Raw genomic sequence first — 13544 nt, 5'->3', positions numbered from 1 at the left:
CTTATTCTTATGTTATCAATGTTATTGGTACTTTCTGATTCTTATAAGGTTCATAGTGAAGAGTTAGTCCTAATAACGTGTACAGAGGATACCGACCTTACGTCACTCCGAAAGGTTTAGAATGTGATTCCATGAGTCGAGCATGCATTATATATATGTATCTATTTTACTCTACCGAGCCACGCTATAGTTGGCCGGGTACGGCACCTATTGTGCAACCACTGATCAGTTGGGTTTTACCGAGCTCCACGTGGCCGGGTACGATTCTACCGAGCCTATTATGGCCGGGTACGATATGATGATGATGATGCCCACAGAGGCGAATGCTTTAAAGGTTTATGTATTTATACATATGTATCATGCATTTCATGTAAGTAGCCCTCAGAGGTACTAAGATGTTACAGGTTGTATATTCTCTATCCTTGCTTACATTACTGATCGTATTTATGGTTCCTTGCCTTACATACTCAGTACTTTATTCGTACTGACGTCCTTTTATTTGTGGATGCTGCATGTCGTGCTGCAGGTCCTGATAGACAGGCAGGTGCAGCTCCCCCACCACAGTAGACTGTCCAGTTCAGCGGTGATTGGCGAGATCCCTTCTCCGGACTTGCCTTGGTCTTGGTATGCAATTTTTGTTATAGACATTATGGGTATGTCGGGGCCCTGTTCCGGCTATGTTGCAACACTTATGTTCTTTTAGAGGCTCATAGACAGGTGTCGGCTCATGTATAGTTTGGTATGCCTTGTCGGCTAGTTTTTGTTGTATAGTCTTTCATAGTAGCGTGGTAGCTCATACCTTATACGTAGTTTCTTGATTGTCTGGTCATCCCCTGCTATGTATGTTCATGCCGTCATATTTTATTGCTGGTTGTCCATGATCTAGGTCTACCATTTATATTGATCTCGTCAGCCTTAAAAGATAATAATGAAGGTTAGATGAAATGTACGTTGGTGCTCGGCAAGTGTGGTCGGGTGCTAGTCATGGCCCTTCAGTTTGGGTCGTGACAAACTTGGTATCAGAGCAAGTCTGTCCTAGGGGTTGTCTATGAGCCGTGTCTAGTAGAGTCTTGATTATGGATGTGTAGCGCGCCACATTTATAATCAGGAGGCTACATGACATCTAGGGTTGTTACCTTCTTCCTGAATCTAGATCGTGCGTAGAGTTGAGTCGTAAGTGTTTGTCTCTAATATTCACCTTGGGGTGCACCAGTCCTATTTGTGCGGAAGGAAGATGGGTCGTTACGGATGTGTATCGACTATCGACAGTTGAATAAGTTTACTATAAAGAACAAGTATCCACTTCCAAGAATTGATGACCTGTTTGACCAACTCCAGGGTGCCAAGTATTTCTCCAAGATTGATTTACGTTCAGGGTATCATCAGGTGAGGGTTAAGGAGAAGGATATTCCAAAGACGGCCTTCCGGACAAGATATGGGCACTTTGAGTTCTTGGTGATGTCGTTCGGGCTAACAAATGCCCCAACAACTTTTATGGATCTCATGAATACTATATTCAGGCCCTATCTTGATGTGTTCGTGATTGTATTCATTGATGACATTCTAGTGTATTCTCGTTCGGAGGCGGAACATGCGGGCCACTTGCGGATAGTATTACAGACGCTTCAGGATCGTAAGTTATATGCTAAGCTCTCCAAATGTGAATTCTGGCTGAACTCAGTAGCATTCCTTGGCCATGTGATATCTGATGAGGGTATTAGTGTCGACACTCAGAAGATCGATGCAGTAAAGAATTGGCCGAGACCTACAACACCATCAGAAGTCCGCAGCTTCCTAGGGCTAGCAGGATATTATAGGCGGTTTGTAGAAGGATTTTCCTCTATATCATCACCATTGACTAAGTTAACACAAAAAGCTACCAAATTCCAGTGGTCTGACACTTGTGAACGTAGTTTTCAGGAGTTGAAGAATCGATTGACATCTGCACCAGTGCTCACTCTTCCTGAAGGAACAGAAGGTTATGTGGTATATTGTGATGCCTCAGGTATAGGTTTGGGGTGCGTATTGATGCAGCGTGGGAATGTGATTGCTTATGCATCAAGACAATTGAAGAAGCATGAAAAGAATTATCCAACCCATGATTTGGAATTGGCTGCAGTAATATATGCTTTGAAGATATGGCGGCACTACTTATACGGCGTCCATGTTGACATCTACACAGATCACAAGAGTTTACAATACATCTTCAAGCAGAAAGAGTTGAATTTGAGGCAGCGTAGGTGGCTTGAATTATTGAAAGACTACGACGTCGAGATATTGTATCATCCCGGTAAAGCCAATGTTGTGGCAGACGCTCTCAGCCGTAAATCAATGGGAAGCTTAGTACATATTGAGGCAGGTAGATGGGGGTTGATTAAAGAGCTTCATCAGCTAGCCAATATGAGAATCAGATTGTTAGACTCTGATGATGGAGGTGTTACTGTACAGAATACATCAGAATCATCTTTGGTAGCAGAGGTAAAAGCACGACAATATGAAGATCCTATCTTAGTACGATTAAGAGAAAGCATTCAACAGTGTAAAAGTATGGCTTTTGGGATCGGAAAAGATGGGGCACTGAGATACCAGAGCCGATTGTGTGTGCCTAATGTGGCAGGGTTGCGAGAGAAGATTATGAATGAGATTCATCAATCCCGATATTCCATCCATCCCGGCTCGACAAAGATGTATCATGATGTCAAGGAGCAATATTGGTGGGATAATATGAAGAAGTCTATTGCAGAATTTGTAGCCCAGTGTCCCAATTGTCAACAAGTAAAGATAGAACATCAGAAACCCGGTGGATTGCTTCAAAATATAGAGATTCCGACCTGGAAGTGGGAGGTGATTAATATGGACTTCATTATTGGATTACCTCGCTCTTATCATAAGTTTGACTCCATCTGGGTGATAATTGATCGACTTACAAAATGTGCCCATTTTCTGCCAGTGAAGACAACTTACACGGCTGAAGATTATGCAAAGTTGTATATCAAGGAGATTGTTAGGCTTCATGGTGTGCCCATATCTATTATATCAGACCGAGGAGCTCAATTTACGGCTAACTTTTGGAGGTCTTTCCAGAAGGGTTTAGGCACACAGGTAAATCTCAGCACTGTATTTCATCCGCAGACTGATGGACAGGCTGAACGTACCATTCAGACACTGGAAGATATGCTACGAGCATGTGTTCTAGATTTTAAGGGGAATTGGGATGATCATCTTCCACTCATAGAATTCGCCTATAACAATAGCTACCATTCCAGTATTAAAATGGCCCCATATGAGGCACTATACGGGAGGAGATGTAGATCACCAGTTGGATGGTTCGAAGTCGGTGAAACAGAATTATATGGGCCAGATTTGATTCACCAAGCTATTGAGAAGGTGAAAGTGATACATGAGCGATTGAGGACGGCACAAAGCAGGCAAAAATCTTATTCTGATGTCCGACGTCGTGATCTAGAGTTTGAGGTTGGTGATTGGGTTTTCCTGAGGATCTCACCAATGAAGGGTATTATGCGTTTTGGGAAGAAAGGTAAGCTGAGTCCAAGGTATATCGGGCCGTATAAAATTCTTCGACGGATTGGACAGGTTGCTTATGAGTTAGAATTGCCATCCGAATTGGAATTTGTCCACCCGGTATTCCATGTATCTATGTTGAGAAAATGTATTGGAGACCCTTCTCGAGTCGTCCCTATCAAAGATGTACAAGTTACAGAGGACCTATCATATGAAGAAGTGCCAGTGGCGATATTAGATCGGCAAGTCCGCAAGCTGAGAACAAAAGATGTAGCTTCCGTCAAAGTATTGTGGAGGAACAAAAATATGGAAGAAATGACATGGGAAGCAGAAGAGGAGATGAAGTCTAAATACCCTTACTTATTCCAGAATGAAGATAACAAGGATGCTGGTGGAAGACAGGATACATTGGAAGGTGAAACGGCTCTATGAGGTAAGCAATAATTTGAGAATACTCCTCCTTAATACAAAATGGTGATATGTAGATAATGTAAATACGCATAATGCTTTGTGTAGCCTTGTGAAGCCATATGTTGGGCTTAATTACATGCAAGTTTTGCTAGTGACCATTTTATAGGGGAAAATTGATCGGAAATTTCCATTGGAATCCACGATGATTTAAACTCCCCATAAACCCTTACATTCGAGGACGAATGTTCCTAAGGGGGGGAGGGTGTTACAACCCATATCCACATGTGTTAGTTCATGCCATATATTAGTTAACATAAATCCAAGAAGGAATTATCTTTTAGATGATAAGAAGTCAATCCTATTGGTCTTAAGTGATACAAGAGTGTATAAGGGTGATTAACCAGTATTAGAAGTTAAACGAATCAAGGATGTTGTAACTCGTATTTTTAGGTAATCTAGCGGTGCTTAATACACTCAAGAGGTCATTTATTAAGGTATTTTAATCATATAATATCCGTATCATAAGTCTTGAAGTCAAACGAGTTATGAAACAAAAGTCGACAAAAGTTGTCGCAACTTAGGTTCATAATTTTACTTAAACATTGGGTCAAATGTTTCTAATCTTTTCTCATAATTTACAAGGAATTACGGGGTGATCTACCAACCAAATTAAAGATCTAGGAGTCTAGTTTCCAACGCATTAAACCGTTCATCGATACGATCTCGGAGTAGAGAGATATTTGCGTTTTCGCGAGACTGCGTCAAGCACCTCTCTATGGGGCCCACTAAGTCGGTTTAAGATATTTGGACCTATATAGGATGACTCCAACCCGTTTTAAGTCATTTCTTTTCACTATTTTCAGACCTTAGAACCCTAGGAACATCCTCTCAAGGTTCTCTCAAGATTCAAGACCCAAAAAAAGGGCAAACAACACAAATCAAGTGTCGGGAATTCCGTGGCGCTAGTAAGTCTCTTGTTCTTCTTGTTGTTGCTCATTTTTGTGTCGTTCCAGCTCGTGTGGGAGGTTGTTTTAAAGGGTTTATGTTCTGTAAATACTCCCTCATGTTCTTAATATCAATCCTAGGTGATTTCAAGCCTTCTAAAGTGATTCTAGTGCCGAAAAACACTAATTGATCGCTAGTTTCGCTTTTTTGTTGTTGTGGCAGCATTGGAGGGATATTTCATGGAAATTTAAGGTCAAATTGGAGTTGTTCTTTCTGTATAAAGGTAAGGAACCTCTTACTCTATATGTATTTAAGATTATCCAAGTTGCGGCTAAGCCATTGAAGCTAGAACTTGTGAGATATATATCGAAAGGCTTGGTAGTAATGTTATTGTTTTGTGGACTGTTTTGCGTTGTTGTTGGGCTGCGTATTTTACTACTATCTTGTGGAGTTTTGGAGGAGGAAGGGTGTGGAGAAACACCATATATATGTAGGGTTATGGGCTGATAGTTATTCGTAACATTTCCAGGTTGTTTGACACGACTACGGTGGTCGTCGTATGTATGGAGTGATTAGGCTGTGTGTGGACTATTTTGGGAGGCTCAATATGTTTATTATTGATGTTGTTTGGGCTGTTTGGTGACTGTTTTGAATGGTGTGAGGTCATATATATAGGGGAGGTGTTGTCCGTTTCATCGTAAAATAGGTTGTGGTCGATACATAATAGTTATGACGCTTAAATGATAACGATAGTATCGTTTCTCTTATTGTAGACTAAGGAGTTTTGACAATTGCATAGCTTGAGATTGGGGAAGTATATACAAGGTATGTGAGGCTATCCCTTTCCTTCTTTTGCACGACTCCGATTGTACATAATGTAATGAACGATCTTCCAAGATACTCTACTCTTAGAAGCTAGCAGTACTTACATTGTTTTCCCTCTTATGGAACGATTGATGTTAATGTTGCTTCTCTTATTCTTATGTTATCAATGTTATTGGTACTTTCTGATTCTTATAAGGTTCATAGTGAAGAGTTAGTCCTAATAACGTGTACAAAGGATACCGACCTTACGTCACTCCGAAAGGTTTAGAATATGATTCCATGAGTCGAGCATGCATTATATATATGTATCTATTTTACTCTACCGAGCCACGCTATAGTTGGCCGGGTACGACACCTATTGTGCAACCACTGATCAGTTGGGTTTTACCGAGCTCCACGTGGCCGGGTACGATTCTACCGAGCCTATTATGGCCGGGTACGATATGATGATGATGATGCCCACAGAGGCGAATGCTTTAAAGGTTTATGTATTTATACATATGTATCATGCATTTCATGTAAGTAGCCCTCAGAGGTACTAAGATGTTACAGGTTGTATATTCTCTATCCTTGCTTACATTACTGATCGTATTTATGGTTCCTTGCCTTACATACTCAGTACTTTATTCGTACTGACGTCCTTTTATTTGTGGACGCTGCATGTCGTGCTGCAGGTCCTGATAGACAGGCAGGTGCAGCTCCCCCACCACAGTAGACTGTCCAGTTCAGCGGTGATTGGCGAGATCCCTTCTCCGGACTTGCCTTGGTCTTGGTATGCAATTTTTGTTATAGACATTATGGGTATGTCGGGGCCCTGTTCCGGCTATGTTGCAACACTTATGTTCTTTTAGAGGCTCATAGACAGGTGTCGGCTCATGTATAGTTTGGTATGCCTTGTCGGCTAGTTTTTGTTGTATAGTCTTTCATAGTAGCGTGGTAGCTCATACCTTATACGTAGTTTCTTGATTGTCTGGTCATCCCCTGCTATGTATGTTCATGCCGTCATATTTTATTGCTGGTTGTCCATGATCTAGGTCTACCATTTATATTGATCTCGTCAGCCTTAAAAGATAATAATGAAGGTTAGATGAAATGTACGTTGGTGCTCGGCAAGTGTGGTCGGGTGCTAGTCATGGCCCTTCAGTTTGGGTCGTGACAGAGAGTCTCCTTCAGAGTACTTGTATTTTCTTTTCTGTCCAATTTATATTCCGGACAATTATTGTACGTTATTTTTACTTTTCAGTAAATGTTATGCACTTGTGACACCGAGTTCTGAGATTATTATGGGTTTATTCTGTATTGAAATTTGTTAAAAACACTACCCCCTCCGTTTCAATTTATGTGAACATATTTCCTTTTTAGTCCGTGCCAATAAGAATGACCACTTTCCTTATTTAGAAACAATTTACCTTTATACAATGATTTATAGCCACACAAAATATATGTGCCTCATTTTACACCACAAGATCAAAAGTCTTCTCTCTTTTCTTAAACTCTGTACCCAGTCAAATGGGTTCACATAAATTGAAACGGAGGGAGTATTATTTACTCTGTGAAGTTCACCATTTATTATTTGACTTAAGGAAGTTATGATTTCATAAATACTAAAATGAGAACCAAAGTAATTATTTATCGTTCGCTTGCCTGACTGCGGTGTCCGATGCCATTAGAACCTTTAATAAATTTTGGGTCGTGACACTTTTTGGCGTCCATGTAGAAAATTTAAATTCGTGAGATTTTACTATTTATACAAGGAATGCCAAAAAAGTCAGTATATTATATCCACAAAGGCACAAACAAGTTACCAACTATTAGCTATAGCCTGTAACTGTCATTTAATTTATTTATATGGAGATCAAGTAATTCGATTGGGAAGACTTTCTCAACCTTAATTGTCATGATACCAAATAGAGAAAATCTCAAACCGTAAACGTAACATCGATCATTTTCCTACGCGTAAACGTAAATTGCTACATCTTACTTATTGTAGAACGCTAGCTGCCGAACTAAAAATTCGTGCCTACTACTTTTATTAGTTGAGGAATTCAATTGTTTTAAATGGAAAAAAAAAAATGGGGGACCACATAAAAGAGAGTATTAGAGAAGAAAATGAATGAGCAATCAATATTCTTCTAAGTAGTTTTCTTAGAATATGAAATTGATTTTTTGGTTTAATTTTTCTTTGTATGGCTGGCAGCCATTGTAAAACTTATTAATTCACCATCAAAATTTCTTTCGGTGATTTTTTGGGAAATATTCACTTGATGTGTGACCAATAAGCGATTGACGAAAAATTAAAGAAGAACGAAATTACTACTATAATCATTTCCCTGAATAAGGTGGGTGTATTATCAATCAATATTCACCAATAATTATACAAGGATTAAAAATATGAGTATACACATTACCGATAGTGTATAAATTCTTTTGCTGCAAAATCAGTGTATGAGAATTAAACTTTGTTTACAATGGTGCTTATATTCATCTCAGAAAACACATTTTAATTGAAAAGGCTTCCCAAAGACCAAATATATGACGTAAAAGCAAAGGACTTAGCTGATTTGATAAAACTCTATTCATATTGCCTTTCCTTTCATATTCAGGTTATTTAATAATATCAACTATTGTAAGCGCCGACAGTGCTTGAAAAACAAAATTAAAATTAAATGAATATAATTTAGCATTTGGATCTAGTTAAGAGTTGTCTTCTTGATTTCATCTTTAATAAGAAAATCAAGGCCTTTACGCTTTAAGCCAGATATTCTTCACATATAGAAAAGAGCATCTTCGTGCACAAAGTATTCCATATTCACATAGGGTCTCGAAAGAGGTTGCATCCCAAAAAGTAATAGAAATAATAATATAGACAACCTATGCAAATATTGGTGACTGCTTTCACAATTAGAAGCCATGATTCTCCAAGGCACCAGGGACTAGTAGTAAGGCATTTGGGATTGTAGACCACTAAGGAGAGAGGCCGCGCTGAATATGTATCCGGGCCTGTACACACCACCCGTCACACCCTGGGAATTGGTTTCACCCAAAGCATCGGTGAGAAGAAAGAGCTCACTTTTTCCGTAGGCAATTTCATTCCTAACTGTTCAAGCCTTTAGATCTGTCTTTGACAGAGATTTTACTTTCTAATCAAAGGGGCGACCAGATATTCTTCACATATACTAAAGCATTTCTTTATCACAAAATTCAAACTGTTTAATGATTTCAAATAACTATAACCTCCTGATCGTCTAATCGTTAAAAAAAAAAAAAAAAAAAAAAAAATTAAAAAAAACCAATTCAAATACTCAAAAATAAACGAGATAAAACTCTAAGGACATCCATTAATAAAAATAAATAAATTCAACAACTACAGCTCATTGGTGGAAGATCCATAGTCTTCCCCTCATTAGAAGATTTCTTGAAAACCCTACTTCCAAAAACCAAGAACCCTAACATGTGTCCAAAAATAGCAACCAAGAAAACACCACCATTGAACGACATAACAGCCAACATAACAACATAAGCCAAACCAATTCTCAATCCATACAAAGTTGTCTGAATCAACCCCGCGCTCACATGATCAGCATTTTCCTTAATGTAATTGCTATGAGACAGAAATTCGACGAGAACAGCCATGAAAAAGACGACGAAAAGCGCCAAAATGTACATGCCTAAATTATCATATCCAGGCCAATTTGAGAAGAGAATTTCAGTATTCTTTCCCCAGAAAAATGTCATGTGCATCATCATATGTCGATGGTTCTTCATCATCATGCCTCCTCCTGTGCCGTTGTTCATGGCGGCTGATGGCGGCGGCGCCATAGCCATTCCATGCATGTGGCCGCCGTTGTTCATTTCTTTTTTGCCCTATTCTTGAATTTTCTCTCTTAAATTAAGAGATTGAACCTAAAAAGATTGTTTTCCCGATCTTTAAGGAAGCTTTGATAGTACAGTGCAGTAAAGTGTACTTTTTTCTAGTACAAGAGGATGAGGAAAATAAATACATGGTATATATAGAACGGAAATGGAAATGATCGGGTCTTAGAATCCTCAGGAAAGTCCTTCGCTTCCTGGGCCCAAAGCAGTGCAGTCTTTCCGGGCCAAATCAAGAATTTGGGGCTTCTTGCTACACTACAACACTATAAAATAAGTTATAGAGTATAAAACTTTATATGTTATCAGTAAGATTTAGAGCCCGTTTGGCTTAGCTGATTTAGAATAGCTGATAAGCATTAGGTGCTGAAAAACACTTTTAAGTGCTGAAACTAATTTAAAAAATAAGCAGTTACGTGTTTGGATAGAAGTGCTGAAATTAATAATAAGTAGCTAAAGAACTGGGTATACAAAGAGTTTTGTTTTAAAAAGAAGTATTTTAGGGATAGAATAGTAAATATTTTGGTCAAACTTAAAGTGCTTATAAGCTAAAATTTGATAAGTTGGGGGGACCAACTTATGGCTTTTGGCTTATTTTTGGCTTATAAGAACTTTTAATTTTACTAAACGCGTAGCTAAGGCAAAAAGTGCTTATAAGCCAGTTTAACCAGCTTATAAGCTTAGCCAAACACCCTCTTAATTGATTATCGGGAAAAAAACTCTAGTGCACAAAGTATCCTGCATTTAGGGGAGAAATTCAAAAATAGCCAGATTTACAACTGGTCGTTCAAAAATAGTTCAGTTTCAAAAGTAATCAAAATTTAGTCACTTTTCATGTAAAGATAAATCTGAGCGAAAACACTATTCAAAACCCAAAAAATATGCCAGTATGTTATACTGGAGTTCCAGCATAAGTATGCTTGAACTCCAGCATATTATACTAGAGTTCCAGGATAAGTATGCTGGAACTCCAGCATAATATGATGGAGTTCCAGCATAAGTACACTAGAACTCCAGCATAATATACTGGAGTTCCAGCAAGTATAATTGTCTAGTATAATATACTAGAGTTTGAAGCACCGGTGCTCCAGTCTCCAGTATATTATACTGGAGTCAGCAAAGTATACTGGTCCAGCATAATATGCTGGAGTTCATACACAGGTGCACCGAACTCCAGTATATTATGCTGGACCGGTCTCTGTTGCAGCAAAATAATTGCTACTTTTCATTGATTTCGTAAACGATGGCTATTTTTGAATGACCAGTCCAAAAACTGGCTATACCATGCTATTTTTACTGCATTTAAGGGGTGTTCATGGTTCGGTTTGGATCCGTTTTTCCTTAAAAAGAAATCAAACCAAGTAAATTGATTTTTTAAATATCGTAACCAAATCAAACCAATTAAATCATTTTTTATCGATTCAGTTAATGTAGTTTTTTCGAGTTTTTCAGTTATTTATTGTTTTTTTAAATATGAGACATACACTAAAGACACATATTTTGGTGACTACATTTTCAATGTAACACTATCAAACCAATTGTTCTTTGAGAAATCTATTATTTACCAAGATACATTGATGATAATTGATCAAATAATAATGAATAATTTAAGGACCAATTAAAATTAAAATAGATTATTTTAAACATGAAATAGATTCTTGTACTTAGCAAAAGAAAACTACCAATCAATAGAATTTAAAGGCAAAGAACTAGATTATTATAACAACAAAGAACTAGACTAAAACTGCACAATTAACATAAACCATAAAATTTTCGAAACTTTGTACACATACACACACACACACACACACACACACACATATATATATATATATAGATAATTTTATAGCGGGTTTGATTCGATTTTTTTGGTTATTTTTTATTAAAATTAAAACCAAACCAATTTGATCGGTTTTTAAAATTCAAAACCAAAACCAAACCAAACCAAAAAAGTATCGATTTTTTTTGTTCGGTTTGGCCCACAGAGTCCTCTCCCTTCACAAGGCTGGACTGATCCCCGGAGGTAAAGCCAACTTATTACTGATTGAGCATGATGACAAGCGACAATACTTTCTTCGCATCCTTCGTTTCAGGACAGGAACCATCAGGTTTTATATTTCGAATATCTCTTATTCATATATTACTAAAGGCTCATAACTTTGTTCCCTTATACTCATTTGTTCCAAACCTTAATTATAACAGCTGATTTAGACCACTGACAGGAAACAGAAGAACGAAACCTTTTCACTAGCTGCTAATTAAAATAGGGGTCGAAGGGTATAACCGATAAGCAGGAGCACCCTTGATCGTTTTTCGATTTAGCTGATTTTTCGATTTTTTATGAACATTCCTAGTCGCGTTCCGACAGAATCCGGAAAAGGGTCATACCACAAAAAATGTAATATAGAAAATTTTATTTAATTGATTATAGATTATTATTATATTTCTCAAGTTATCATATTACCCGTGATAATTGAAAGTTACATGTCATTGTATGTCAATGTAATTTGATAATATGTTAAAAAAAGAAAAGAGTTGTAAAATGAGATTGTCTTCTGTGGTAATTGAATGATCAATATTTTAGTATTACATCGTATCTTAATATGTTAAGAATTTCAAATTTTTTAGTTATTAAACTATCAGTGTTTTAAAACGTAAATACATTCCTACAGCGAGGAGTTTTACCTAAAATGCGCTAGCCCGAGGCATGAGACCGTCATTAACCATTTTTGGAATAAGAATAAAATTTAAAATAGATAAAACAAATTAATTATAGAACATATATTATTAAAATGTCATTTTATTATTGGATGTCCCCGAAGGGACGAATATATTATTTAAATTCAGATAATATTCAAAGTAGAATAACAAAGAAAATCTCAAACGGAAGTATTTGAAACGTGCACGAGATATTCATGTGCGTATTGGGTGGATAGGTGAAAGTCATGTAAAGCATGCTTACTAATGAAATACTACCACTACTACCTAATTTGAGGAATTGGAAGTCCTCACTCCTTTGTGATTTTCCGAGACATTTCGGCTCCGCCTGGTTTAAATCTAAATCATTCAAATGTTAATTTATTAAGCGCATTTATTTAATTTTCTTTCATAACTTATTATTTCGTAGTAAGATTGTAAAATTATTAGACCTTAATATAAAGATTCTTTCGAGACCTTTTACTATCGCATATTTTAAGATTTAGAGATTTTGCTCTCGCGATGTCAACTTTTGTCCTTTAAAACAACAATAATTCGGTGTAATCTCACAAATGGGGTCTTGGCAGGGTAGGATGTACGCAGTCTTACCCCTACCCTGGAAGAGCAGAGAGATTATTTCCGATTGACCCTCGGCTAAAAAAACGATGGAAGAAGCACTGACAACAAGCCAGTCAAGGCTCCTATTAACAAATCGTCCCTCAAGATATATATAAAGTCGAAGACCCAACAGAAGATATATACTTTGATCAAACCAACTTCAAGCTTTTTGTTCTACTCCAAACAAGTATTGTAGTATATTCTAGATTTATTGTGTAATTAGTGGAGAGAACAAAGAGAGAGAAATCACTGGTAAGACATTATATCAAAATGTAGAAAGTCACTTGTGTTCTGGGAAGCAGTTGGTGTATACTTGACAACATCAACTCACTTGTACTAAAATATTTCAAGGAACTTGAAGAGAGAACCCTCTTGAAACCCAAGGGGACTGGACTAGGATTCACAATGAATCTGATCTAGTATAAAAATATCCGATGTCATTTACTTTACGTTGTTTACATCCTATATTTATTATTTACTTTGCATCTAGTCTTAGTCGATTAATATATTGGCAAACCAGACAACTACTTAGTCGCGAAAAGAGTAGATAACAGTTCATCCTCCTTGTAATTTTAATTAGTATTAGAGCATGTCTCGAATTTTCAGTCTTTCGCTTAACAGTTAGTGAGAAAATATCATGTCAAATCAAGTAATTA

General features: G+C 37.4%; 1 protein-coding gene across 1 annotated transcript; it reads right to left on the bottom strand.

The window, feature by feature from the left end:
- Nucleotides 1-9012: 9012 nt before the first annotated feature.
- Nucleotides 9013-9691, bottom strand: LOC104244096 (copper transporter 1-like). Its single transcript, XM_009799403.2, has one exon. It carries the CDS (start codon nucleotides 9553-9555, stop codon nucleotides 9061-9063), a length of 495 nt encoding a protein of 164 aa, XP_009797705.1. The 5' UTR covers nucleotides 9556-9691; the 3' UTR covers nucleotides 9013-9060.
- Nucleotides 9692-13544: the final 3853 nt, after the last annotated feature.

The sequence above is a fragment of the Nicotiana sylvestris genome, chromosome 2 (genome assembly GCF_000393655.2).
Source record: "Nicotiana sylvestris chromosome 2, ASM39365v2, whole genome shotgun sequence".
Taxonomy (NCBI): domain Eukaryota; kingdom Viridiplantae; phylum Streptophyta; class Magnoliopsida; order Solanales; family Solanaceae; genus Nicotiana; species Nicotiana sylvestris.
Note: the sequence above shows the minus strand (reverse complement) of the source record. Positions and strands in the feature narration are given on the sequence as shown.